At 41.0% G+C, this 25,855-nt stretch overlaps 1 protein-coding gene across 2 annotated transcripts; it reads left to right on the top strand.

The window, feature by feature from the left end:
• Positions 1-479: 479 nt before the first annotated feature.
• On the top strand, positions 480-25,855 carry Zmym5 (zinc finger MYM-type containing 5). Of its 2 annotated transcripts, XM_048341682.1 has the most exons (6): positions 480-972; positions 1,211-1,304; positions 18,265-18,547; positions 19,115-19,274; positions 21,645-21,854; positions 24,542-25,855. In XM_048341682.1, exons 1-6 carry the CDS (start codon positions 490-492, stop codon positions 25,295-25,297), a joined length of 1,986 nt encoding a protein of 661 aa, XP_048197639.1. In that variant the 5' UTR covers positions 480-489; the 3' UTR covers positions 25,298-25,855. The 2 variants fall into 2 exon arrangements, 1 of the variants encoding a protein (XP_048197639.1); XR_007210377.1 differs by lacking the exons at positions 21,645-21,854; positions 24,542-25,855 and adding an exon at positions 19,576-19,798 and having other exon boundaries at positions 19,115-19,491.

Genomic DNA, 25,855 nt, shown 5'->3' with positions numbered 1-25,855 from the left:
CCTACCTGTCCCCAACCCCACCTTATGGTTATTTTGAAAATAGAGTCTCAGGGATTTTTCTGCCCAGGCTGGCTTTAAACCTTAATGCTCCAGATCTTAGCCTCCTGAGTAGCTAGGCAGGCTTAGTGGCACAAGCCACCAGTACCTGGCTACAAACTATCATTTAAGATTTTTAAAATTTTGGGGGCTGGGAATATGGTCTAGTGTCAAGAGTGCTCACCTCGTATACATGAAGCCCTGGGTTTGATTGCTCAGCACCACATATACAGAAAATGGCCAGAAGTGGAGCTGTGGCTCAAGTGGCAGAGTGCTAGCCTTGAGCAAAAAGAGGCCAGGGACAGTGCTCAGACCCTGAGTTCAAGGCCCAGGGCTGGCCAAAAAAAAAAAAGAGATTTAAAAATTTTATAAATTCTGTTTCAATGCGAAGATGCAACAAAAAGAAGTATAGTAAAACTTTGTTTCTTTTCTCTCTCTTACAGATTCTTTGGCATGGATAAGCATTCAGTGGGAGGATTAGAACTGACTGATCAGTCTGCTGATTTATTAGAGAATACAGCCATGGCAGCTGGTATCATGGACATAAGAAATTCATTTGGTCATCCAGCTAGTCCTTTAGTCAATAGATCTATAAACACTTCAGTGGAAGATGATGATGATGTTGTTTTTATTGAATCTATACACCCTCCTTCAATTTCTGCTCCAGGAATAGCTGATCAAAGAAACTTGATATTGGCGTCATCAAAACATGAGAAGCCACAAGGAAATTATTCTGTAATTCTGCCTTCCTCAAGAGAGTTACTTCCTCAGAAGGGAAATATATGTGACACAATTGTTATTGATGATGAAGAGGACATAGAAACAGATGAGGGGCAGGAGAAAAATTGTTCTACTTTTACTGAATGGGGACTTCCAGGAACTAAAACTAGTGTCAAAGATTTGGATTTCTCCACTACCAGTCTGTCAAGAAGTAAGGTAAATGCAGAAATGGGTAATAGTGTTTTCACTTCAGAATTGACTCTGAAATACATGTTATTAATGTTACAAGCTTAGAAACAGGTGTAAGCCCTGAATGTTGAGCGAGATAATGAACTTAATGATTACACATATGACATCACTATAGAATACCAACTTGGGAGATATCGCTAAAGGACTTCAGTCAAGTAATTTTGGTGTTAATATACAAACATACACCCCATCTTTAACTTCACAGACCAAGACTGGAGTAAGACCTTTTAATCCTGGTAGAATGAATATGGCAGGAGATGTGTTTCAGAATGGAAGATTTACAAGTCATCATAATCCTGGTAAGCAATCAATGATATTTCGCTTCTGCCTTAAGCAAATTTATAGCTCTTCTTTTTAGTACTCACATCTGTTTCATTTGTTTTATTTACTCTGTGTGTGTGTGTGTGTGTGTGTATACTGATACTGTCACTTGAACTCAGTTTCTGGCACTGTTCCTTAATTTTCATGCTCAAGACTAGTGTTGTACCACAGTTGCACTTCCAGCTTTTTGCTGATTAATTGGAGATAAGAGTCTCATGGACTTCCTTGCCCAGCTTGGCTCTGAACAATGATCCTCAGATCTCTGTCTCTGAGTAGCTAGAATTACAGGCATGAGCCACCACTGCCAGCGTATTTAAAATTCTTGATGAATTAATTTGTAGGCCCTTCTATTAAGACAGGATATTTATTTAGTATATTTGAGCAGTATATTTGGTCTGAAGTCGTTTCTATTGTATCGTGTCGTTTATATTGTATTTTTGGTTTTGTTTGTTTTTTGCCTGTCTTGGGGCTTGAACTGAGGGCCTGGACACTATCTTGAGGTTCTTTTGTTCAAGGCTAGTACTTTACTAGCTAAGCCACATCACCACTTCTGATTTTTTCTGTTTATGTGGTCCTGAGGAGTCGAACTCAGGGCTTCATATACGCGAGGCAAGCACTCTACCACTAGTCCATATTCCCAGCCCCTATATTGTATTTTTTTTTTTTTTTTGGCCAGTCCTGGGCCTTGGACTCCGGGCCTGAGCACTGTCCCTGGCTTCTTCCCGCTCAAGGCTAGCACTCCGCCACTTGAGCCACAGCGCCGCTTCTGGCCGTTGTCTGTATATGTGGTGCTGGGGAATCGAACCTAGGGCCTCGTGTATCCGAGGCAGGCACTCTTGCCACTAGGCTATATCCCCAGCCCCCCTATATTGTGTTTTAATTGAAATTTTTTCTAAGTACTATGACTACTTTTTTTTATTTTAATATAAAAATGGTAAGCTTGAGGGCATAGAATCTCCATAATATAGCACATGCTTAGTATTTGAGGCCCTTGTTCTAGTCCTAGTGTAACAAATGAATTAGAATAGGGTCATGAATCATGAACTGAAAACATAAAATAATATTGTAGTTGAATTTTAATTTTAAGTTTGGAATTTGACCTTTTTAATTTTTACTTTTTTGTGTGTGTTCTGTTTGTTGTGTAGGTTCTAGGGCTTGAACTGGGTGCTTTTTGTTTGTTTTTTTGCCAGTCCTGGGGCTTGAACTCAGGGCCTGAGTACTGTCCCTGGCTTCGTTTTGCTCAAGGCTAGCACTCTACCATGTGAGTCACAGTGCCACTTCCAGCTTTTTCTGTATATGTGGTGCTAAGGAATCGAACCCAGGGCTTCATGCATATGAGGCAAGCACTCTTGCCAGTAGGCCATATTCCCAGCCTGAACTGGGTGCTTTTATACTCAAGGCTATCACGCTACCACTAGAGCCACAGCTGTATTTCTGGCTTTTAAAAATTTTTATTCCCAGTCCTGGGGACTGGACTCAGGGCCTGAGCACTGTCCCTGGCTTCTTTGTGCTCAAGGCTAGCACTCTCCCTCTGGAGTCACAGCACCACTTCCAGCTTTTTCTGTTTGTGGTGCTGAGGAATCGAACCCAAGACTTCGAGCATGGTAGGCAAGTATCCTACCACTACTAAGTCACATTACCAGCCCCTTCTGGCTTTTTTGATGGTTATTTGGAGATGAGAGTCTCATAAATTTTACTGCTTCAGCTGGCTTTGAACTGTGATCCTCAGTTCTCAGTCTTCTGAGTAGCTTCGATTATAAATGTGAGCCACCAGTACCTGATTTTATTTTGTGTGTGTTGGGGGTGGGGGGGAGGAGTCTTGGGTTTAAACTTAAAGCCTGGGTGCTGACCTTGAGCTTTTGTATTCAAGGCTAGCATTCTTACTTGAGCCACAGCTCCCCTTGGGACTCCTTTTTTTTTTGGTAGTTTGTTGGAGATAATAGTCTCATAGACTTTCCTGTCCAGATTAGCCTTTGAATTATTATCTCAGCCTTCTGAGTAGCTAAGATTATGTGAGCCACCAGTATCTGGCTCATATTTTACTTTTGCAGTGTTTACTTTTGGGAAGCTTCTCTCAGATTTTAGGTGTTTTGGGGGTATTTCTAAACTGAGGTACACTAAAGCACTTGAGCACTACCCCAGCTCTGTTATACTTTGGTTATGTTTCAGATGTAGTCTTGTGGTTTTGCTATGGACTACTATCTTCCTACTTGTATCACCATGCTCAACCTACTTGCTATTGTGGAGTTCTTAGTAATTCTTTGTCTTGGTGAAGTCATTTTGATCTTCATTCTAAGAAGCTATCCTTAACAACCATGAACTACTGGGTCCCCTAGTTCTGATTTCAGTTGCCTGGTTTTCAAAATTGTCAGTTTCTAGGGGCTGGGGATATGGCCTAGTGGCAAGAGAGCTTGCCTGGTATACATGAGGCACTGGGTTCGATTCCCCAGCACCACATATACAGAAAATGGCCAGAAGTGGCGCTGTGGCTCTAGTGGCAGAGTGCTAGCCTTGAGCAAAAGGAAGCCAGGGACAGTGCTCAGGCCCAGGACTGGCCAAAAAAAAAATTTTTTTTTCAGTTTCTTGGTCTTACGTCAGAATTATACTGATAATATGGACAGTCTTGTTTTGATAAAATTGAAACAAAAAGTTCATCTGGCTGCTGGTGGCTCATTCTATAAACCTTGCTACTCAGGAGGCTGAAATCCAAAGTTCTAGGTTGTAAGCCAGCTGGGACAGAAAAGTCCAAGTGACTATTATCTCCAGTTAACCAGGCAAAAGTTAGTAGAGGTTTGGCTCAAGTGGTAAGGCAGCCTTAGTCCAAAAAAAAAAAAAAAAAGTTAAGGAATAATGCTCTGGCCCTCAGTTCAAGCCCCAATACCAGTGCATACACAGTGGGACACATCTATAATTTCAGCACTCAGAAGGTGGAAAAAAATTGGATTCTGAGTTTGAGACTAGCCTGGACTACATAGTGAGGCTATCTCAAAATAGAAAAAAGATGGTTATGCCAGGCACCAGTGGCTCACACCTGTAATCCTAGCTACTCAGGAGGCTGAGATCTGAGTATTTATTGCAATTCAAAAAGCCAGCCCAGGCAGGAAAGTATGTGAGACTCTTATCTCCAATTAGCCACCAGAAAAATGGGAAGTGGTGCTATGGCTCACCTGGTAGAGTGCATGCAGAGCTCAGGGACAGTGCCCAGGCCCAAAGTTGAAGCCTCACAACTGACAAAAAAAAAAAAAAAGATAGCTATCAATTATTTGTTATTTGTGTGTGTTTGTGTTGGTACTAGGGGTACTGTCCCTTAGCTTTTTTGCTCAAGATTGGCCATCTACCACTTGAGCCACACCTCTGTAGCCACTCCTGCACTTGTGGCTTTTTGGTGGTTACTTGGAGATTAGAGTCTTATGGACTTTCCTGCCCAGGCTGGCTTTGAACCTTGATCCTCATATCTCAGCCTCCTGAGTAGCTAGGATTATAGGTATAGGCCACTTCTTGCCGGATCCTATAAAACTTGACACTTAATACAATATGTATTTTCTTTCACCTTATTATGATTTAGTGTCATTGTGAATTGATTATCTGAAAAATCACGATTCACTGAGAAATAAACAGATTATGTAAATATCAGCACTTTAGGATGCTATCAAAATCACAGTGATGGACACAAGTTTCTAGAAGTTCTCATTTTCTTTTCTTTTTTTGGGGGGGGGGCCAGTCCTCGGGCTTGGACTCAGGGCCTGGCTTCAGAGCACTCTCCCTGGCTTCTTTTTTTTTTTTTTTTTTTTTTCTCAAGTCTAGCACTCTGCCACTTGAGCCACAGCGCCACCTCTGGTCTTTTCTATATGTGGTGCTGAGGAACCGAACCCAGGGCTTCATGTATAAGAGGCAGGCACTCTTGCCACTAGGCCATATCCAGCCCCCTCATTCTGATAAATACATAAGTACTGTCAAATTTTTCATGTAACAGGCTCCCCCTCTCCCCCCTCTTTGGTGCCAATACTGGCACATTTTTGTTGGTGTTCTACCACTTGAGCCACAACTCCCCATCTGGCTTTCTGGGGGTTAGTTGGACATTTTTGCTCTGACTGGCTTCCAACCTGGATCCTCAGATTTTGGCCTTCTGAGTAGCTAGGATTACAAGTTTGAAGCACCAGCACCCAGCTGATTGATTTTTAATTTCTATAAAATGTATCCTAGTAACCTAAGTGTAATCATTCCTTCAATAAAAGTATTTCCTGCTAGAGAGAGAGAGAGAGAGAGAGAGAGAGAGAGAGAGAGAGAGAGAGAGAGAGAGAGAGAGAGAGAGAGAGTGTGTACAGGGGCTTGAATATGAACCACAGCTCTGCCTTTGGCTTTTTGGTGGTTACTTGGAGATAAAATGTCTTTCAGATTTGTCTGCCTGGACTGGCTCTGAACCAGGATCCTTAGATCTCAGCCTTCTAAGTAGCTAGGATTATAGGCATGAATCTGGCACTCAGCTTCTGTTGTTCTTTAAGACAACCAGTCTTATGTTAAGATTATCAGAATTGGTGGCATGGCTTAAGTGGTAGAATGCCAGCCTTGAACAAAAATGCTGAATGAGAGCACAAGGCCTAGAATTCAGCTCCAGTACTGGCAGAAAAGAAAAAAAATTAAGATACCATAAGAGGCTAAAATTTAGTAAAATTAATAATTTTTACTCCTTTGGGCTAAGTATATAGTTGTTTCTGTTTGTTTTTGCCAGTTCTGGGGCTTGAACTCAGGGCCTGAACACTGTCTCTGGCTTCTTTTTGCTCAAGGCTAGCACTCTGCCACTTGAGCCACAGTGCCACTTCTGGCTGTTTTCTATATATGTGGTACTGGGGAATCAAACCCAGGGCTTCGTGTATATGAGGCAAGCACTCTTGCCACTAGGCCATATTCCCAGCCCCCAAGTATGTAGTTTTTTGCTAGAGCACTTGCCTACCATTATGAAGTTCAAAATTTGTTCAAATGAAGGAAAAAGTTGGGTGCTGCTGTCTTTCACCTGTAATCCTAGCTGCTCAGGAGGCTATTAATAAATGTGATTCAGAGATTGCAGTTTGAAGCCAGCCTGCATAGAAAAGCCCATAGTACTCCATCTTCAATTAACCAAAAGCCTGAGCTAGAGGCATGGATTCTTGTTTGCTGAGCAAATTCAAGGCCCTATGTTGGAAACTCTATTACTGCCAACAGAAAAGACAAGGTGTTCCTTAGTACATGTAAATTGCCTTTGTTCCTCAGAGGAACAATCTGCTATATCCTTAGAATTTTCTGAGTATTAGAAATGTTGCCCAGTTTACTTTTTTTTTTTTTTTTTTGCCAGTTCTAAGGCTTGAACTCATGGCCTGGACACTGTCCCTGAGCTTCTTTTGCTCAAGGCTAGGATTCTACCACTTGAGCCACAGAGCCACTTCCAACTTTTTCTGTTTATGTGGTCCTGAGGAATTGAACCCAGGGTTTCATGCATGCTAGGTAAGCATTCTACCACTAAGCCATATTCCTAGTCTCAGGTTTATGTTTTTGAAAACAAAGCTTGAATATCAACTTCAAGTAAGCGTTGGACATATTTCATCTTTTAAAACTTTATATGTACTTAATATGTCATCAAGTTAAATATTACTGATTTTAAAATATAACAGACAAATGTATTAAATGAGCCAGGTGTTGTTTGCTTATTCCTGTAATCCTCGCTACTTAGGAACCTGAGGTCTGAGGGTTGCAATTTGAAGCCAAACCTGAAGTGAAGCACTAGCCTTGACCAAAAAAAAAGCTAAGGGACAGCACCTAGTCCCTGAGTTGAACTTCCAGTACTGCTACCAAAACTAGAACTACCAAAACACACACACACACACACACACACACACACACACACCTACCTCCTATAAACAAAACTCCTATAGAATAGGATTTTTTTTCCTTTCTGTTTTATTTTTGTTGTTTGTTTTATCTTATTTGTGCTTGTTCTGGGTCTTGAACTCAGAGTCTGGGTTTTGTCTCTGTACTTTTTTCTCAAGGCTAGCGCCCTACCACTTAGAGCCATAGCTTCACTTCTGGCTTTGTTGGTGGTAAATTGAGACAAGAATCTCATGAACTTTCCTGTCCTGGCTAGTTTTGAAGTGTAATCCTCAGTAGCTAGGATTACATATGTGAGCCATAGGTGCCTGGACCAGAGTATCAGTATGTAATGGAGGCAATCTTACTGCTTCAGACAGAGAACCAGGATAATAGCTGTGTACCACTATGCTGATCTGTAGTTTATAAAGAGCCACAATTTTATGATACAACTTGAAACTATGAGCAATGGGCCTTATCACCCTATCAAAAATCCTTACCATCTTTTATTTGTTTTATTTATTTATTTTTTTTTTGGCCAGTCCTGGGCCTTGGACTCAGGGCCTGAGCACTGTCCCTGGCTTCTTCCCGCTCAAGGCTAGCACTCTGCCACTTGAGCCACAGCGCCGCTTCTGGCCGTTTTCTGCATATGTGGTGCTGGGGAATCGAACCTAGGGCCTCGTGTATCCGAGGCGGGCACTCTTGCCACTAGGCTATATCCCCAGCCCCTTACCATCTTTTAGAAGGACAGGGAGATGGTGTTCTAGAAAACCTTTTATTTAAGTATGAGGCATATGGCAACTGAAGAAAGATTCTTAGGAAGCTTTGATTTTAAATATTAAGTCAGTTCCAATAATATAACTGCTAACTTACTAGAAAATTTTCCTGGTAAAGTTGATTAATTTTACTCTGATAGCAAGCAAAAAGAATACTTTGGATTATAATACTAAAATGTTTTACTATGCTATAATCAAATTAAAAATTTAAACTAGCAACATAAAAAAAATTGGTACTTCCCGCAAACAACACCCACTGCCAATTGGAAAACACTGAATTTTTTTTTTGCTGTTGTTGTTTTTGGTGGTACTGGGGGTTTGAACTTAGGGCTTCATGCTTATTAGGCAGGTGTTCTATCACTTAGCCAATGTTTTCAGTTTTGTTTTTTTTTTTTTTCTTGCTGTGATTAGTTGTATTTTGGGTTTTTTTTTTTGCCAGTCCTGGGGCTTGAACTCAGGGCCTGGGCAAGTCCTTGAGCTCTTTGCTCTCAAGGCTAGCCCTCTACCACTTGAGTCACAGCACCGCTTACAGCTTTTTCTGTGTATGTGGTACTGAGGAATTGAACCCAGGGCTTTGTGCATGCTAGACAAGTACTCTACCACTAGGCCAAACTCCTGGCCCCTGTGGTTAGTTATAAGAGGCTTGCTTTCCCTGGGGCTGGTCTGGATCATGGTAGTCTTATCTACACTTTCTGCCACACTTGGGATGACAGATGTGTGCCATTATTTCTAGCTTCTTCTGGTGAGATGCCAGGGCTATCTTCAAATCTAGGTCCTACTTGGGTAGCTAGAATTAAAGAAATCAGCAAGCCACTGATGCCTGGTTTATTTTCCTTTTAAAATAAAATTTGAAGCAGAGGAAAGAAATGACATAGTGATGTTTTGATATGTCTGCTGTTAAACTTCAGTTACAAGATATAGCAAAATTATTTACACTTAAGTTATAATCTGGATTTTGTATAAATTACTTATTCTTGGGCTGGGAATATGCCACTAGGCCACATCCCCAGCCCTTTCTTTACCTTGCTCTTTGAGAGGCAGATTTAAATACAACTGGCACAGGCTGAGAATATGGCCTAGTGGTAGAGTGCTCCCCTCGCATACATAAAGCCCTGGGTTCGATTCCTCAGCACCACATATATAGAAAAAGCCGGGAGTGGTGCTGTGGCTCAAGTGGTAGAGTGCTAGCCTTGAGCAAAAAGAAGCCAAGGACAGTGCTCGGGCCCTAAGTTCAAGCCCCAGGCCTGGCAAAAAAAATAATACAACTGGCATTAATGTTGTGCTGACTGAGAACGTCTCCACATCAGCTGAGCTCCATAATGTACAAATAGGAATTTAATTTGTTTTTGTTGTTGTTGTTGTTTTCATTGTTTGATCTTTTTATTATTATCAAACTGAATTACTGAGAGGTTACAGTTTCATACATTAGGCATTGGATACATTTCTTGCACTGTTACCTTCTCCCTCATTCCCCCCTCCCCCCTTATTTGTTTGTTTTTGCCAGTCTTGGCCTTGACCTCAGGGCCTGTGTACTATCCCTAAACCTCTCTGTACTCAAGGCTAGCACTCTACCACTTGATCCACAGCAACACCTCTGTCTTTTTCTGTATATGTGGTACTGAGGAATTGAACCCAGGACTTCATGCATGCTGGGCAAGCACCCTGCCAGTAAGCCACCTTCCCAGCCTCCATTTTTTTTGTTTGTTTTTGCTTTTGAAGCTGGGCACAAGTGGCTCAAGCCTGTATTTCTAGCTACTCAGGAAGCTGAGATCTGAAGATTGTAGTTTGAAGCCAGCCTGGACAGAAAAGTCTGTGAGATTTATCTCCAATTAACCACCAAACTGCCGGAAGTGGAGCTCTGGCTCAAGTGGTATAGTGCTGGTCTTGAGCAAAAAAAGCTCAGGAACAGTTTACCCAGGCCCTGAGTTCAAGCCCCATGTCTGGCACCAAAAATTAATAAATAGAGAATAAGTTTTATTTTTTAATTTGAATTGGTGCGGGGAGTTTTTGTTTGAGTTTTGGTTTTTGTTTTAGTGCTGGTCTTGGGGCTTGCACTGGGCCTGAGTGCTGTCCCTGAGGGTTTTGTTTTTTTTTTTGGCCAGTCCTGGGCCTTGGACTTAGGGCCTGAGCACTGTCCCTGGCTTCTTTCCGCTCAAGGCTAGCACTCTGCCACCTGAGCCACAGCGCCCCTTCTGGCCGTTTTCCATATATGTGGTGCTGGGGAATGGAACCAAGAGCTTCATGTGTAGGAAGCAAGCACTCTTGCCACTAGGCCATATTCCCAGCCCCCTGAGGGTTTTTTGTTTTTTTGCTCAAGGCTAGCGCTCTACCACTTGAGCCACAGCTCCACTTGTAGCTCTTTGACCACCAGCATCCAAATGTACTTTTTAAACTTAAAATATACTTTTAATTCTAAGAAATATACTTTACCTAAGTGCCAGAGAATTGTCCCCATAATCCTAGGTACTCGGGAGTCTGAGGTCCACACAGAATGGAGATTTGAAGCCAGCTCCAGCATACAAGTCTTTTTTTTTTTTCAGCATACAAGTCTTAGAGACTCTTTACCACAGACTATCAGAAAGCTATGTCAGTGACTTAAGCCTGCAATCCTAGCTATTCATAAGTCAGATCTGAGGATCAAGGTTCAAAGCTAGCTTGGGAAGGAAAGTTAAGGAGACTCTTTATCTTCAACTAAGCAATAAAAAAAGCCAGAAGTAGAGCCATGGCCCAAAGTGGTAGCGCTCTAAACAAGCAAAAAAATAAAAAGAAAAGCTCAGGGATAATGCCCAGGCCCAGAACCCCAGCACTAGAATAACAAAAAAACCTATGATGAGAAGCCAGGGATTGGTGGCTTATGCCTGCAATCCTAGCTACTCAGAAGGCTGAGCTCTAAAGTTTCCATTTGAAACCAGTGTAGGCAGGAAAGTCTGTGAGACACTTAGCACCCCCCCCCCAAAAAAAAAAGACTAGGAGAAGTCAGGCATTGGTGGCCACGCACTGTAATCCTAGTGACCCAGGCTGAAATTTGAGTAACAAGGCCCCAAACTAGCCTTTGTAGACAAACCCAAGAGACTTATCTCTGGCTAACCATCAAAAAGCTGAAGTGGAGGTATGGCTCAGGTGGTAGGATGCTACCCTTGAGTAGAAAAGCTAAAAGTGAGTATGAGCCTCTTGTGTTCAAGCCCCAGTACTGGCACACACATACCAAAAAAGAAAAAAAAAAAAACATTAACTAGAAGCTTAAATATCCAGAAGATTAACCCATTTATTTAACATTTCTAACTCTTAGAAAAATTCAATACATTAATTTTCAATTCACAACTACATGTTTACATTATAATGTGTCTGGTTCACTGGCTATATCTACAGACTACTGCATGGATATGCTATGTATTTCATCTTATACTGGTGTCTGAAGCTGACATATCTTCCGCACACATTTGCCTTTCTAAATTACATTTCTTTAATAGAATTTCTATCCCTAATTTTTTTTTTTTTTTTTTGCCAGTCCTGGGGCTTGGACTCAGGGCCTGAGCACTGTCCCTGGCTTCCTTTTGCTCAAGGCTAGCACTCTGCCACCTGAGCCACAGTGCCACTTCTGGCCATTTTCTGTATATGTGGTGCTGGGGAATCGAACCCAGGGCCTCATGTATACGAGGCAAGCTCTCTTGCCACTAGGCCATATCCCCAGCCCCTATCCCTAATTTTTTAAATTTAATTTTATTTGTCAAGGTGATGTACAGAGCAGTTGCAGTTACACATGTAAGGTAGTGAGTACATTTCCTGTCATACTTGTTCTCCCCCACTCTATCCCTAGTATTTTCATTACCTTAGAAGTAACTTAACATCTTAACAATGTTCCTAATGCATCGCCACAATCACTCTTTTCAGAATTCTAGATTAAATTTGATTAAAAGATGTAGTTTTATAATTTTTGTCCTCAAAAAGAGATCTTAGGCCAATACTCTGGTGGCTCACATCTATAATCCTAGTTACTAAAAGAGGCTGAGATCTGGGTATCCCAGTTGGAAGCCAGGCTGGGTAGGAAATTCCATATGACTTGTTCAATTTTTTTCATTTCAAACATTTTAGATTTTTTTTTGTATTAAATACTTTTCTATCCATTCAACCATGCTCCATATGACTCTTGGCTCCAATTAACCACCAAAAAGTCAGGAGTGGAGCTATGGCTCAAGTGGTAGAGTGCTAGTCTTGAGCAAAAAAGTTTAGGAACATCACCGAGGACCTAGTTCATGCTTCAAGACGAGAAAAAAAAATCTTTATGGAGAACTTAAACACATTGCAAATTTAAGACCAAATTGCGCAGGCATGCATGTTTGTGTGTGTATACTGTATATACACATTCATACATACATTCATTTCACTATGTTGCCCAGGCTGATTAATACTCAATCCTTCAGCCTCCCCTGTTGGAAGGATTACAAGTTGGTGTCACTATGTGGGCATTTTCTTTCTTTTTAAAAAAATTGTTGCCGGTCCTGGGGCTTGGACTCAGGGCATGAGCACTGTCCCTGGAGTCTCCTTGCTCAAGGCTATCACTCTGCCAACTTGAGCCACAGTGCCACTTCTGGCTTTTTCTGTTTATGTGGTGCTGAGGAATTGAACCCAGGGTATGGTAGGCTAGCACTCTACCACTAAGCCACATTTCCAGCTGTTTCATTTTTATGAATGGGCATCACAGTGAATTATTTAGTGTCTTTAAGTTTTCTTTTACATTTTTCTATCCATGGTGGCTAAATGCTACTCACCACTCCTCCCTAAAATACCTGACATCTTTTAGGGAATGGAGAGTCAAAGTCAGTCTTTGGCTTCTTCCTGCTGGTGTGGGGCATAGGCCTTGTTTAAGAGTCTTTGCCCGGGGCTGGGGATATGGCCTAGTGGCAAGAGTACCTGCCTCATATACATGAGGACCTGGGTTCGATTTCCCCAGCACCACATATACAGAAAATGGCCAGAAGTGGCGCTGTGTCTCAAGTGGCAGACTGCTAGCCTTGAGCAAAAAAAGAAGCCAGGGACAGTGCTCAGGCCCTGAGTCCAAGCCCCTGGACTGGCCAAAAAAAAGAGTCTTTGCCCTTGCTCTATGTCAATGGGATATCTGGGCTCTAGGTCTTGCTTGATCCAGGGGGAGTTTATTTTTTCAGAGAATATTCTTTGGAAATCATGGTCAGTGGCAGTTGCATTTAAGGAGAGCAAGAGGTTAGGACTAGTGAGACATAGCAGTAAATTCAGCAGAAGAGCTAAGATTTCCCAGGCAGGTGGTTTTATTTTATTTATTTTGTGACAGGACTGGAACTTGAACTTAGGGCCTGGACACTATCCCTGAGCTTTTGTGCTCAAGGTTCTTGCTCTACCACTTTGATCCACAGCTCCACTTCCAGCTTTTTGCTGGTGTTAACTAGAGATATGAGTCTCACAGAGGTCGGGCACTAATGGCTTTTGCCTGTAAACCTACCTACTCAGGAGGCTTAGATACAAAAATGAGATATAATTATAATAGTTAAAAGCCAGCCCAGGTAGGAAAAACAAGAAATAGAGCTATGACTCAAAGTGGTAGAGCACTAGCCTTGAGCAGAGAAGCTCAGGGACAGTACCCAGGCCCTGAGTTCAAGCCCCATGACTAACCAAACAAAAAAAGTCTCATGGACTTTATTGCCATGCCTGCTTCAACCCATGATCCTTACAAACTCTGCTCCCACCACCACAGATGGTAATGTGGAATGAGTAAAACATTATTGTTTTCTTTCCCCATATGATTTCCAAAGACCAAGACAACAGGAGATTCCCTGAGTTCATAGCACAGTCAGACAACGCGATGATCTGGGCTCAGTTACATTGGCTGAATTATCTGGAATATGAACACAACATTTGACTATAATTAGGGCACACATACAGCCTTGTGTCCTAGAATATCGAGTGCCATACTGTTTTGAAGTATTGCCTGTCTCTGAGAAATAGTTCTACCCCTTTAAGCTCTGGTTTTCCTTGAGTTTTGTTCATTTCTAAAAAAGGCTGCTGTGAAAATAGACATGTATGTATGTGTGTGCCACTAATGGAACTTGAACTCAGAGCCTAGGCATGCTCAAAGCTGGCATTTACCACTTGGGCCACAGCTTTACCTCTGGCTTCTTGGTGGTTAATTGGAAATAAGAGTTTCATAAGCTTTTCTGGCTGGACTAGCTTCAAATCTGGAACCTCAGATCTCTTGAGTTGCCAGTGCCAGGTGAAAGTAGAAGTTTTGACAGATACATTGGGGCCTGTGAGAAAGACATTGGTAGAAACTCCCTTAAAGCCTTTGAATTAGAACGCTAACATAGCTCAGATGCAGTTTTTCATATAAAAATAATAACTGGCATGTGTAAGGCCTTGATTTTTTTGTTTTTGTGTTATTGGGTTTTTTGGTGCTGAGGGTTGATCTCATGGCCCACACTTGGTAGGCAAGAGTTCTCCTACTGAGCTAAATTCCCAACCCTGAGGCCTTGGGTTTGGATTTCCAGTGCAACACAAGCATATACTAAAAAGTAATCAGAAATAAGATGCAGCAAGGCCATATGAGAAAATCAAGTGGGGAAGAGGGGCAGGCCCTAGGAGTTGCAAGCTTTCAAGACAATGGGGTTTTCAGGTACAAGTATTTAAAATAGAAAACAGTGTGAGCCAGGCATCATAGCTCATGTTATTTAGGAGGCTGAAATCTGAGGATTGTGGTTCAAAGCCAGCCCAGGCAGGAAAGACTCCTTATCTTTAGTTAACTGCTAAAAAGTTGGAAGTAGAGCTGTGTGTGGCTCAAGTGGTAGAATGCCATCCTTGAGCAAAAAGGCTAAGGAGAGCCCAAAGCCCTGAGTTCAAGCACCATACTGGCAGGCTCTCCCTGTCCCTCTCTCTCTTCCTCTCTCTCTCTCTCCCCTCCTCTCTCTCTCTCTCCCCCTCCTCTAGATTCTTGGGATACTGAGAACTGACACAGTGGTGTCTTTTTTGTTTTTTTTGGCCAGTCCTGGGCCTTGGATTCAGGGCCTGAGCACCCTCCCTGGCTTCTTCCTGCTCAAGGCTAGCACTCTGCCACCTGAGCCACAGCGCCCCTTCTGGCCATTTTCCATATATGTGGTGCTGGGGAATCGAACCGAGAGCTTCATGTGTAGGAGGCAAGCACTCTTGCCACTAGGCCATATTCCCAGCCACAATGGTGTCTTTTTGACACCCTAAATTACATTGGTAAATCATAGTGACAGGCCAGTCTAGGCAGAAAAGTCTACAAGATTTGGTTTCCAGTTTCGGACACAGTGGTATAGGCCTGGGATCCCAGTTAAGTTGGGGCTTCTAAAAGTTAAGCAGATTGCTAGCTTGGTGGCACATGAAAACTTACCTTAAAAATACCCCATGAGGGGGCTGGGAATATGGTCTAGTGGTAGAATGCTTGCCTTGTATACAGGAAGCCCTGGGTTTGATTCCCCAGTATCACATATATATAAAAAAGCCTTAAGTGGCACTGTGGCTCAAGTAGTAGAGTGCTAGCCTTGAGCAAAAAGAAGCTAGGGACAGTGCTCAGACCCCTGAGTCCCCAGAGTGGCAAAAAGAAGAAGAAGAAGAAGAAGAAGAAGAAGAAGAAGAAGAAGAAGAAGAAGAAGAAGAAGAAGAAGAAGAAGAAGAAGAAGAAGAAGAAGAAGAAGAAATAGGCCATGAAGGCTGGAAATGTGGCTTAGTGGTAGAGTGCTTGCCCTTGCATGCATGAAGCCCTGGGTTCAATTCTTCAGTACCACATAAACAGAAAAAGCCAGAAGTAGCACTGTGGCTCAAGTGGTAGAGTGCTAGCCTTGAGCAAAAAGAAGCCAGAGACAGTGCTCAGACCCTGTGCTCAGAGCTCAGTGCTCAGAGCACTGGCAAAATAAAAGGTCTCATGGATTTTCCTGCCTGAGCTGGCTTTGAGCCACAGTCCTCATATCTCATTCTCCTGAGTAGCTAGGAATATAGGTATGAGCCAGCAGTACCTGGCAGCTCTTCCTTTTTTGTGTGTGTATGCATGCTGGTACTAGGGCTTGAACTTAGGGCCTAGATGCTACCGCTTTCACTCACTTAAGGCTAGCACTCTGCCACTTGAGCCACAACTTCACTTGTGGCTTTCTGCTTGTTAATTGGAAATAATAGTTTCATGTAGTTTCCTGCCTACACTGGCTTCAAACCAGGATCCTCAGTTCTCAGCCTCCTAAGTAGCTAGCCACCAGCACCCAGCAACAAGATGTGCCCATCTGTCATTCTTAAAAATCAAAGAGTACCTTTTGTTCATTTTAATTTGATTTAAACTGTAAAAGAAAAACATTTGAAGATCTGACAAATGAGGAACAATAGATGACAGTTTGAAGTGAATATGATGCTATTTTTTGTATTGGTAGTATTATATATTTATAATAAATAATATAATAATAAAAATTATATATGTGTGTGTGTGTATATATATATATATATATATATATATCTGGTCCTGGGGCTTGAACTCAGGCCTGGGCTCTGTCCCTGAGCTCAAGGCTGTTGCTCTACCACTTGTGCCACAGCGCCACTTCCAGTTTTTTCTGTTTATGTGGTACTGAGGAATCAAACCCAGGGCTTCATGCATGCTAGGCAAACACTCTACCACTAAGCCATATTCCTAGCCCTATATTACATTTTTTAAACTATTTTTTTGTCTTTTTATTTTTTGTTACTGGGGATTGAGCCCAGGTACTACTTAGGTCTACTACTTAACTACAATCTCAGCCTACTGTGTCCTAGTTTTCTCAAGTATAAATTACAATTGTGTCTAATTTACTAATGCTAATAAGCAATAAGTAAGGTAATGCTACTTAAGTGCTTTGCCACTGAGCAACATCCCAGCCCATATTTATTTTTTTGTGCCAGTAGTAGGGCTTGAACTCAGGTCTCATGCTCTCTCTTGAATTTTTTGCTCAAGACTGGCACTTTACCACTTGAGCCACAGCACCACTTGCACCTTTTTGATGGTTAATTGGAGATAAGAATCTCACAGATTTTCCTGCCCCAACTGTCAGTTTGAATTATAATCCTCAGATCTCAGCCTCTTGAGTATGTAGGATTACAAATTGTGAGCTAGCAGTGTCTGCTTGTCTAAAGCATTTTGAATGAAAGTGTAATAAGGGTACAGTTTTCTTGAAATATACAAAGCAAAAGAATTGGTGGTTTAGAATTATGAAGATATGGAAAGAAGTGATAAGGCAGAAGCAGTCAAGTAGTGTTGTCAGTTGGTACATATATGGATCCTAGGTGTAAAATTTTTCCAGCATCTTTTTCATTTTTCATAATGCTAATTAGTTTACATAAAGTACCAATCTTACTGTAATCCTTAAATGTTCTAGATAGCTATGCTTTCACTATAATTACCTATTAGCATTGTCCTTTGTTTCATCTTATAAATATGTAACTATTTTCCTGTTAGGAAGAAAAAGTTTAAATATTTTGAGTATGCCCTGTCTACCACATAATGTTCTGCTACTATCTGCATTATTCATTTGTCTGTAACACTAGTATATTAGACATAACTGTAATTTATACCTGAGAAAACTAGGACACAGCAGGCTGAGATTGTAGCTAAGTAGTGGAGTGCTTACCTAGCAACGCACACAGCTCAGCACTGCAACAACAAAAAGAAGTTACATGTTAGAGTTTGTACCTATAATCCCAGCACTGAGGAGACCTGTGCCAGCCTTAACTACATAGTAAAGCCATGTCTTGAAAAATATAAACATATCTGACTTAGGTAACTGTAAACGCTCTATATATCACCTTTATAATAATTTAAAATTTTTAGTAAAAAAGGCTTAATATGCTAACAATCTAGTAAATTCAGAGATCCTGTTTTGAACTTAAGAAGCTCAACTAGCTAGTGGCTACCACTTTGCACAGTTCTAGAGGCCACCATTTATTATAGGCACAAAGAAATACCATACCTTGGAATATAAGACTGACTGGCTACCTCGTCACTAGATTTTTTTTAAATTTTTTATTTTATTTTATTTTTTATTTTTGCCAGTTCTGAGGCTTGGACTCAGGGCCTGAGCACTGTCCCTGGCTTCTTTTTGCTCAAGGCTAGCCACTTGAGCCACAGCGCCACTTCTGGTTATTTCCTATATATGGTGCTGGGGAATCAAACCCAGGGTTGCATGTATATGAGGCAAGTGCTCTTGCCACTAGGCCTTATTCCCAGCCCCATCACTAGATTCTTAACATCTTAAAACTTTAAACGTATTTCCAATGTGAATTTGTATTTATTCAATGGCTTTTTATTGTGTATTTAATTTTTAAGATTCTTGGATCTCCCAGTCAGCATCATTTCCTCGAAATCAGAAACAAGCAGGAATGGATTCTTTATCACCAGTGGCCTTACTTCCTAAACAGAATTTCCAGACTACATCCCAACAACAACTTAAACCAGCTAAAATCACTTGTGCAAACTGCAGAGAGCCTTTACAGAAGGGACAGACAGCTTATCAACGGAAAGGATCTCCTCACCTCTTTTGTTGTACTACCTGCCTTTCTTCTTTCTCTCGTAGACGGACTCGAAGGACACGGAATATAATATGTAAAAAGTAAGCAATACATTTCAGTGTTTCTTCATTTAATTGAATATTAGCAGTATATCATTGTGCTTGAAGAATTCATGAATAGAATTGTTTTAAGGATGTTTGCAAGCCAGGTGCCAGGGCACACCTGTAATCCTAGCTGCTCAGGATGCTGAGATCTGAGGATTCTGATTGAAAGCTAACTTGGGCAGGAAAGTGTGAAACTCTTATCTCCTGTTAGCCATCAAAAAGCCAGCAGTGGGGCTAGGGCTTCAATGCTAGAGCAGTAGCCTTGAGTGAAAAAACTTAGTCTCTGAGTTCTCAAGACATAGTTTTGAATACACAAAAAAAGGTATGCTAGAGCTAGCTGTAGGCTCATTTATACTGTACTTAATCTTGGCAGGAAAATGTTGCCTTTGCCTCCGCACTTTTTCTTGTCTTACACCTTAGTTCTGCTAAGTGGCCTTTGCTATGTCCAAAAGTTATAGCTGTTTCCTAGGATTGGATAAAGGAAAGTGTCAATTCATGTTTGTATAATATGATTTACTAAAATGCATTTTTTTCTAAATTGTCTGTCTTTTCCTTGTCTTTCAGAGATACACCTACAAAGAAAGCTACTGTTCTTCCAGTAGAATCAAGCAGATCCTCCCAAGGATTTTATAGCACACCTTTGTCTCCCTATGAAGACAACCAGAATATTAGAAAAGGAATTTATATTAAGTCAAGATGTATAATCTGTAGTAAATTAGGAGAGGTCTGGATTTTTATACCTAAATTATTGTTTAGGCTAACCAATAATTCTAATTCCTTTTGAAACTTTTAGGGAGGATATATTTTAGTAAAATGAAGTTAAAGTAGAGAGAAATGGAGAAAGAGAATATTACCTGCTCCTCAGCAGGAAATGGGAGTTAAAAGACTCCGGTAATTTTTTTAAGTGCTTCCATCTACATAGTGCACATATCCTCAAAGTGGTAGAGTTCAGGGGCAGCACCCCCGATTTCAGTCCCTCCCCAGCCTATTGTACAAATCTGGTTCATATATTTTATTAAATGAAGATACATCATGATGTGGAAAGAATAAGGATATACTAATTATTAATATTCCAAGTAGAATGCCCACTTCAAAGCAATCCCTGCTACTTCAGATACAGATTAGGATTTGAGGCCAGTCTAGGCAAAAGAGGCAAAAATACTGATTTGCATAGTATAGAAAGTATACTCTGTTTCAAAGAAATGGGTTGCGAGTATAAGCAAGGCAGGAGATTATATTAGCAAGACAAAAATAGGGCTGGGAATATGGCCTAGTGGCAAGAGTGTTTGCCTCCCATACATGAAGCCCTGGGTTCAGTTCCTCAGCACCACATATGTAGAAAACGGCCAGAAGCGGCGCAGTGGCTCAAGTGGCAGAGTGCTAGCCTTGAGCAAAAAGAAGCCAGGGCCAGTGCTCAGGACCTGAGTTCAAGGCCCAGGACTGGCAAAAAAAAAAAGAAAGACAATAATATAGTATCTCAGATCTCAGTATGAAGAAAGCAACATGATCATTTTAGTATGAAAGCAAGTAGAGTGAATGTGGTGAATGTGTGTTATTCATTTAACTGTAAGTAGTATTGCAGTCTCAAGTTGCTGGATGAGGAAGAAACATACATTCAGATGATCCTTGCCTTAATTAACATTGCCTTTGGAAACTAAATTAGGCTGTGGTTATCTCAGGAACACAAATTTATCTTAATTACCACATTGAGAACCACCTTTATTGATGAATTCACTGACATAGATATTGTTTCCTTTAGTTCTTCTCACAGAGTTCTAAGCTACTAAATTTTATGATGATGTCTTAAGAACCCACAATCTAGCTGGGTGCCATGGCTCACTCCTGTAATCCTAGCTACTCAAGAGGCTGAGATCTGAGGATCACAGTTCAAAGCTAGCCAGGGCAGGAAAGTCCATGAGACTCTTATCTCCAAATAACCATCAGAAAAGCTGAAGTGGCTCTGTGGCTCAAGTGGTAGAGCCACTAGCATTGAGCTGAAGAGCTCAGGGACAGTACCCAGGCTCACAGTTCAAGCCCTACAACCAACAAAATAATAATAATTCACAATCTGTGTTAAACATGTCACCGAAAAATTAACTAGTTGCTGAGTGCTGGTGCTCACACCTATAATCCTAGCTAGCTATTCTGGAGGCTGAGATCTGAGGATAACAGTTCAAAGCCAGCCCAGGCAGCAAAGTCTGTGAAAACCAGAAGTAGAGCTATGACTCAGAGTGATAGAGTGCAGAGCTCAGAGACAATGCTGTGGCCCTGAGTTCAAGCCCTATAATGGACAACAAAAACCAAAAAAATCAGCTCATTTAGCAGGATATGAGGGCTGGCTTTGAACCTCAGATCTTAGCCTCCTGAGTAGCTAGGATTATAGCCATGAGCCACCAGTACCTAGCTTCTGTTATTCTTATATTTCCTAAGTTATTTGTGATTTAAGCCACTTATTGCTTCTCTGTAAACCTTGACTTTATTTTTTTTTCAAATTTTATTTATTTATTTATTTATTTTTTTGCCAGTCCTGGGCCTTGAACTCAGGGCCTGAGCACTGTCCCTGGCTTCTTTTTGCTCAAGGCTAGCACTCTGCCACTTGAGCCACAGCGCCACTTCTGGCCATTTTCTGTATATGTGGTGCTGAGGAATCGAACCCAGGGCCTCATGTATACGAGGCAAGCACTCTTGCCACTAGGCCATATTCCCAGCCCCAAACCTTGACTTTAAAAAGAAATCAAACTGGGCACTTGGGCTCTCTCATACCTAGTCAGGAGACTGAAATCTAAAAGATTGCATTTCAGCTGGGCACTGCTTGCTCATGCCTGTAATCCTAGCTACTTCAAAGGCTTAGATCTGAGGATTGTGGTTCAAAACCAGTCCAGACAGGAAAGTTTGTGAGACTTATCTCCAATTAACCACCAGAAAATTGGACCTGTGGCTCAAAGTGGTAGAGTTCAGGGGCAGCACCCGTGAATTCACCCCCCCTCCCAACCTATTGTACAAATAAAGAAGATACTAAATTTTATTGAATACTTGAGAAGTAGTGGTTCATATATTTTACTTAACAAATGTCACGTTTTTTTTTTTCTTTTAGGTTCGCCATGAAGTCAGTGTTAATAACATAACACATAAACTGTGCAGTAACCATTGTTTTAATGAGTACCGATTAGCCAATGGTCTAATAATGAACTGCTGTGAACAGTGTGGAGAATACTTGCCCAGTAAAAATAGTGGAAACAGCATCCTGATTGGAGGCCAGCAGAAGAGGTTTTGCTGCCAAAGTTGTGTTAATGAATATAAACAGGTGATTTTTAATGTGATTTAGTGGTCAAGTGCATAGTAGGTTTATTCTGTTGGCTTACATTAACTGGATTTATCTTGAAACTTTATTTCCATTGTGTCATTGAGTTGATTCAGGTAAACACTACATTGTAAGTATGTTTCAAATGTTTGCTTTTCTTTTTCTTTTTTGCCAGTCCTGGGGCTTGAGCTCAGGGCCTGAGCACTGTCCCAAACTTCTTTTTGGTCAAGGCAGCACTCTACCTCTTGAGCCACAGCACCACTTCCAGCTTTTTTATACATGTGGTGCTGAGGAATTGAACCCAGGGCTTCATGTATGCGAGGCAAGCACTCTACCACTAGGCCATATTCCCAGCCCTGCTTTTATCTTAAAGACAAGAATGGTCCTTTTTGTGCCATTTTTTCCTGTTGCATCCCTAATAACCTAATAGTTCTGCTTACTCCACATGCCAATCAAAATTTGGTGTTGTGGAATTGTGGCTCCGAATGGTAGAGCACTTGTCTGGCATGTGCAAAATACTAGGGGTCATAGATTCCTAGCAAACATAAGGTTCAAACACTGGTACTTCCTTCTCATGCTTCCTTCTCCCCCCGCCCCCCCCCAAAAAAAAATGTTAGCAAGGTGCCAATGGCTTATGGCTGTAATCCTAACTATTCAAGAAGCAGAGATTGGAAAGATGGCTGTTTGAGGACAGCCCAGGCAAAAAGTTCAAAAGGTGCTATCTCATCTAGGTTCATAATTTTTGCCTTTGCTGCCTAGACTGTAATACTCCTGTATATGCCTCTTGTGTAGTTGAGATGATAAGCATACATGATTATGCCCAACTTTTTGTTCATATGGGAGCCTCTTTTCCAATCTCCACCTTCAGAGGAGCTGTGAGCCACTATACATGGCCTAAATAATTTGTGTGTGTGTGCACATGTGCACACTGGTCCTAGGGCTTGAGTTTTTTTGTTCAAGACAACTCTGTTCTACTTAAGTCACAGTCCATTTCTGGCTTTTTGGTGATGAATTGGAATTTCCTATCCTGGTTAGCTTCAAACTGTAATCCTCAGATCTCAGGCTTCAGAGTAGCTAGGATTCCAGTTATGAGCCACTGGCACCCAGCTAAATAACTTTATTAAGGTATAATTAACATAATCTAAAATTTATCACAGACAATTTGAGAATGTGTTCACTTACCCCAATAGAATCTTCTTGTTTTGTTGTTCTTTTGTTTTTTTGCCAGTCCTGGTGCTTGTTTTTTGCCAGTCCTGCCAGACTCAGGGCCTGAGCACTGTCCCTGGCTTCTTTTTGCTCAAGGCTCACACTCTATCACTTGAGCCACAATGCCTGACTTTTTCTATATATGTGGTGCTGAGGAATCGAACCCAGGGCTTCATGTATACAAGGCAAGCACTCTAGGCCATATTCCCAGCCCTCTTCTTGTTTTGTTAATAATCATTCCATACTGTGTGTGTATGTGTGTGCGCACGCGCGCGCGCGCTTGAATTTAGGGCCTGGGCATTGTCCCTGAGCACAGCGAGGCCTCCTCTGGCTTTTTCTGTATATGTGGTACTGAGGAATTGAACTCAGGGCATCATACATGCTAGGCAAGCACTCTACCACTTAGCCACCTTCCTGGCTCCCATCCCTAAGCATTTTTGCTCAAGGCTAGTGCTTTATTACTTGAGCCACATTTCGATTTATCGCCTTTTTGTTTATTGTAGATAAATGAATCTCATAGGCTTTCTTACTCGGCTGGCTTCAAATATTAGCCCTCAGCTCTCAGCCTCCTGAGTAGCTAGGATTTACAGGCATGAGCCACTGGTGTCCAGCTCATTTCCATCCTTTCTTCTTTCAAAAGTCCTAGGCAATTGCTACGCACTATCTTTTGTCCCTATAAATTTGTCTGTTCTGGACATTCCAGCACAAATGGGCTCATGTCATTCTTTGTCACTATCTTCTTTCATACCTCATACTGTTGTCAAGATTTGTCAGTTTATTTGTTAAATGGATTCATGTCATTCTTTGTCACTATCTTCTTTCATATCTCATACTATTCTCCAGATTTGTTGGTTCGTTTGTTATTTTCGTACTTTTAAATGGAAAATTCAGCATTTGTATCTGTTCATTTGTGAACATTCACCTCTGAATGTTTTCTATTGTGAGTGATGTTTATATGTAATTGGGGGGAGGGAGGCTACCTGAGCTTGAATTCAGGGCTTGTATTCTTTTTTTTTTTTTTTTTTTTGCCAGTCCTGGGCCTTGGACTCAGGGCCTGAGCACTGTCCCTGGCTTCTTCCCGCTCAAGGCTAGCACTCTGCCACTTGAGCCACAGCGCCGCTTCTGGCCGTTTTCTGTATATGTGGTGCTGGGGAATCGAACCTAGGGCCTCGTGTATCTGAGGCAGGCACTCTTGCTACTAGGCTATATCCCCAGCCCCAGGGCTTGTATTCTTGGTCAGCTTTTTGCTCAAGGCTGGCACTCTGCCTTTTGACCTACACATCTAGTTCATGTATATAGTTTTTGTGTGAACATATATTTTAATTGATCATTTCTTTTGGTAGTACTTGGGATTTAATTTAAGGTTTCACACTTGCTAGCAAACACTGTACTATTCAAGCCAAATTGTTAGTCCTTAATTTATTGAGTATATACATTGGAGTAGAATTTCTGAGTCATGTTGCAATTCTCCTGTTTCTTCTCAGATAATGGAAACAAAATCAAAAGCATTAGCAGCTTTAGAAACCAGGAAAAGGAATGCTATTACAGAGGAAAATGAAACAAAATCATTTGGATCATCAAATGTGCTTTTGGAAAAAACAGAAGAAATACCAGAAAAAAAGGAAAAGGCTTCAGAGATACAGGTTTCTGCAGAATGTAGTCCAGATATACTACCGAATGAAGAGAATGTGAATTTACCTTCCATGTCAGCCATAGCTGATAAATTTCAAGAGCAACTGGAAAACAAAGAATCTGAAGACCCCATTATGGTTCCAGTTGTTCTTTCTGCAGATCCAGGTACATGGCCCCGAGTTTTGGACATTAAACAGCGAGATGCTCTTATTGAAAATGAGCCACCTCAAGTAAGAAATTTTAACTTTCCAAAAGACAATACAGGGAGAAAGTTTTCAGAAACTTATTATACAAGAATTCTTCCAAGTGGTGAGAAAACTACTAGATCCTGGTTACTTTATTCAGCCTCAAAAGATTCTGTATTTTGTTTGTATTGCAAACTCTTTGGGGAAGGAAAAAACCAACTGAAAAATGAGAATGGGTGTAAAGATTGGCAGCATTTATCACATATCCTTAGTAAACACGAAGAAAGTGAGATGCACATAATCAATAGTGTTAAATATTCAAAACTAAAATCTGAATTGGAAAATAATAAAAGTGATGAACTTACAGAGCACAGATTATATGAAAATGAGAAAAGTGATGGTGTGGTACTTTTGTACACATAATATCCTGATGTGGTTTTTGAGATAACATTGACTTACATTACTCAGAAAAAATCTGCACTGTAAGTCAGAACCTTTTGTTGTGAGACTCCTATACAGAGTAACTTACAATAGCTATAAGCAATAAGTCTAGTAGCAAATAAATAATAAACAATGTTCCTGTTCCCAGTGAAAAATAATTCAGTAGTTGTTATTGCAGGTTGTAGTAAAGCAAATTTTTTATTTTCTCAACCTTAAAAAAGATCAGCTGGAAACTTTAAAATTTGTTTTGAGGGGTTGGAGCACTTATGTTTACTCAGTAGAGTGCTAGCCAGTGAGCTAGTGGCAGACACCAAGTCCTGGTTTTGGCCCTTAAAAAAAGAAAAAAAAATAGATGTTTGAGATTTGCCATTTTAATAGAATTAGTTAATACTCTGTTCATGAACAGAATGGGGTATGAAACTACAGCTTTTTGCTATTAAACCAAATACTTGTTTATTTCTTTTGAGCAAAACATTTTTCTATTTGAGCAAAACAACTTCATTTGTTATATGAGAATTAAAGTTGTTCATTTGCATTTTA

The sequence above is a fragment of the Perognathus longimembris genome, chromosome 3 (genome assembly GCF_023159225.1).
Source record: "Perognathus longimembris pacificus isolate PPM17 chromosome 3, ASM2315922v1, whole genome shotgun sequence".
NCBI classification, from domain to species: domain Eukaryota; kingdom Metazoa; phylum Chordata; class Mammalia; order Rodentia; family Heteromyidae; genus Perognathus; species Perognathus longimembris.
The sequence above is the reverse complement of the archived record's forward strand: the minus strand, read 5'-3'. Positions and strand labels throughout refer to the sequence as shown.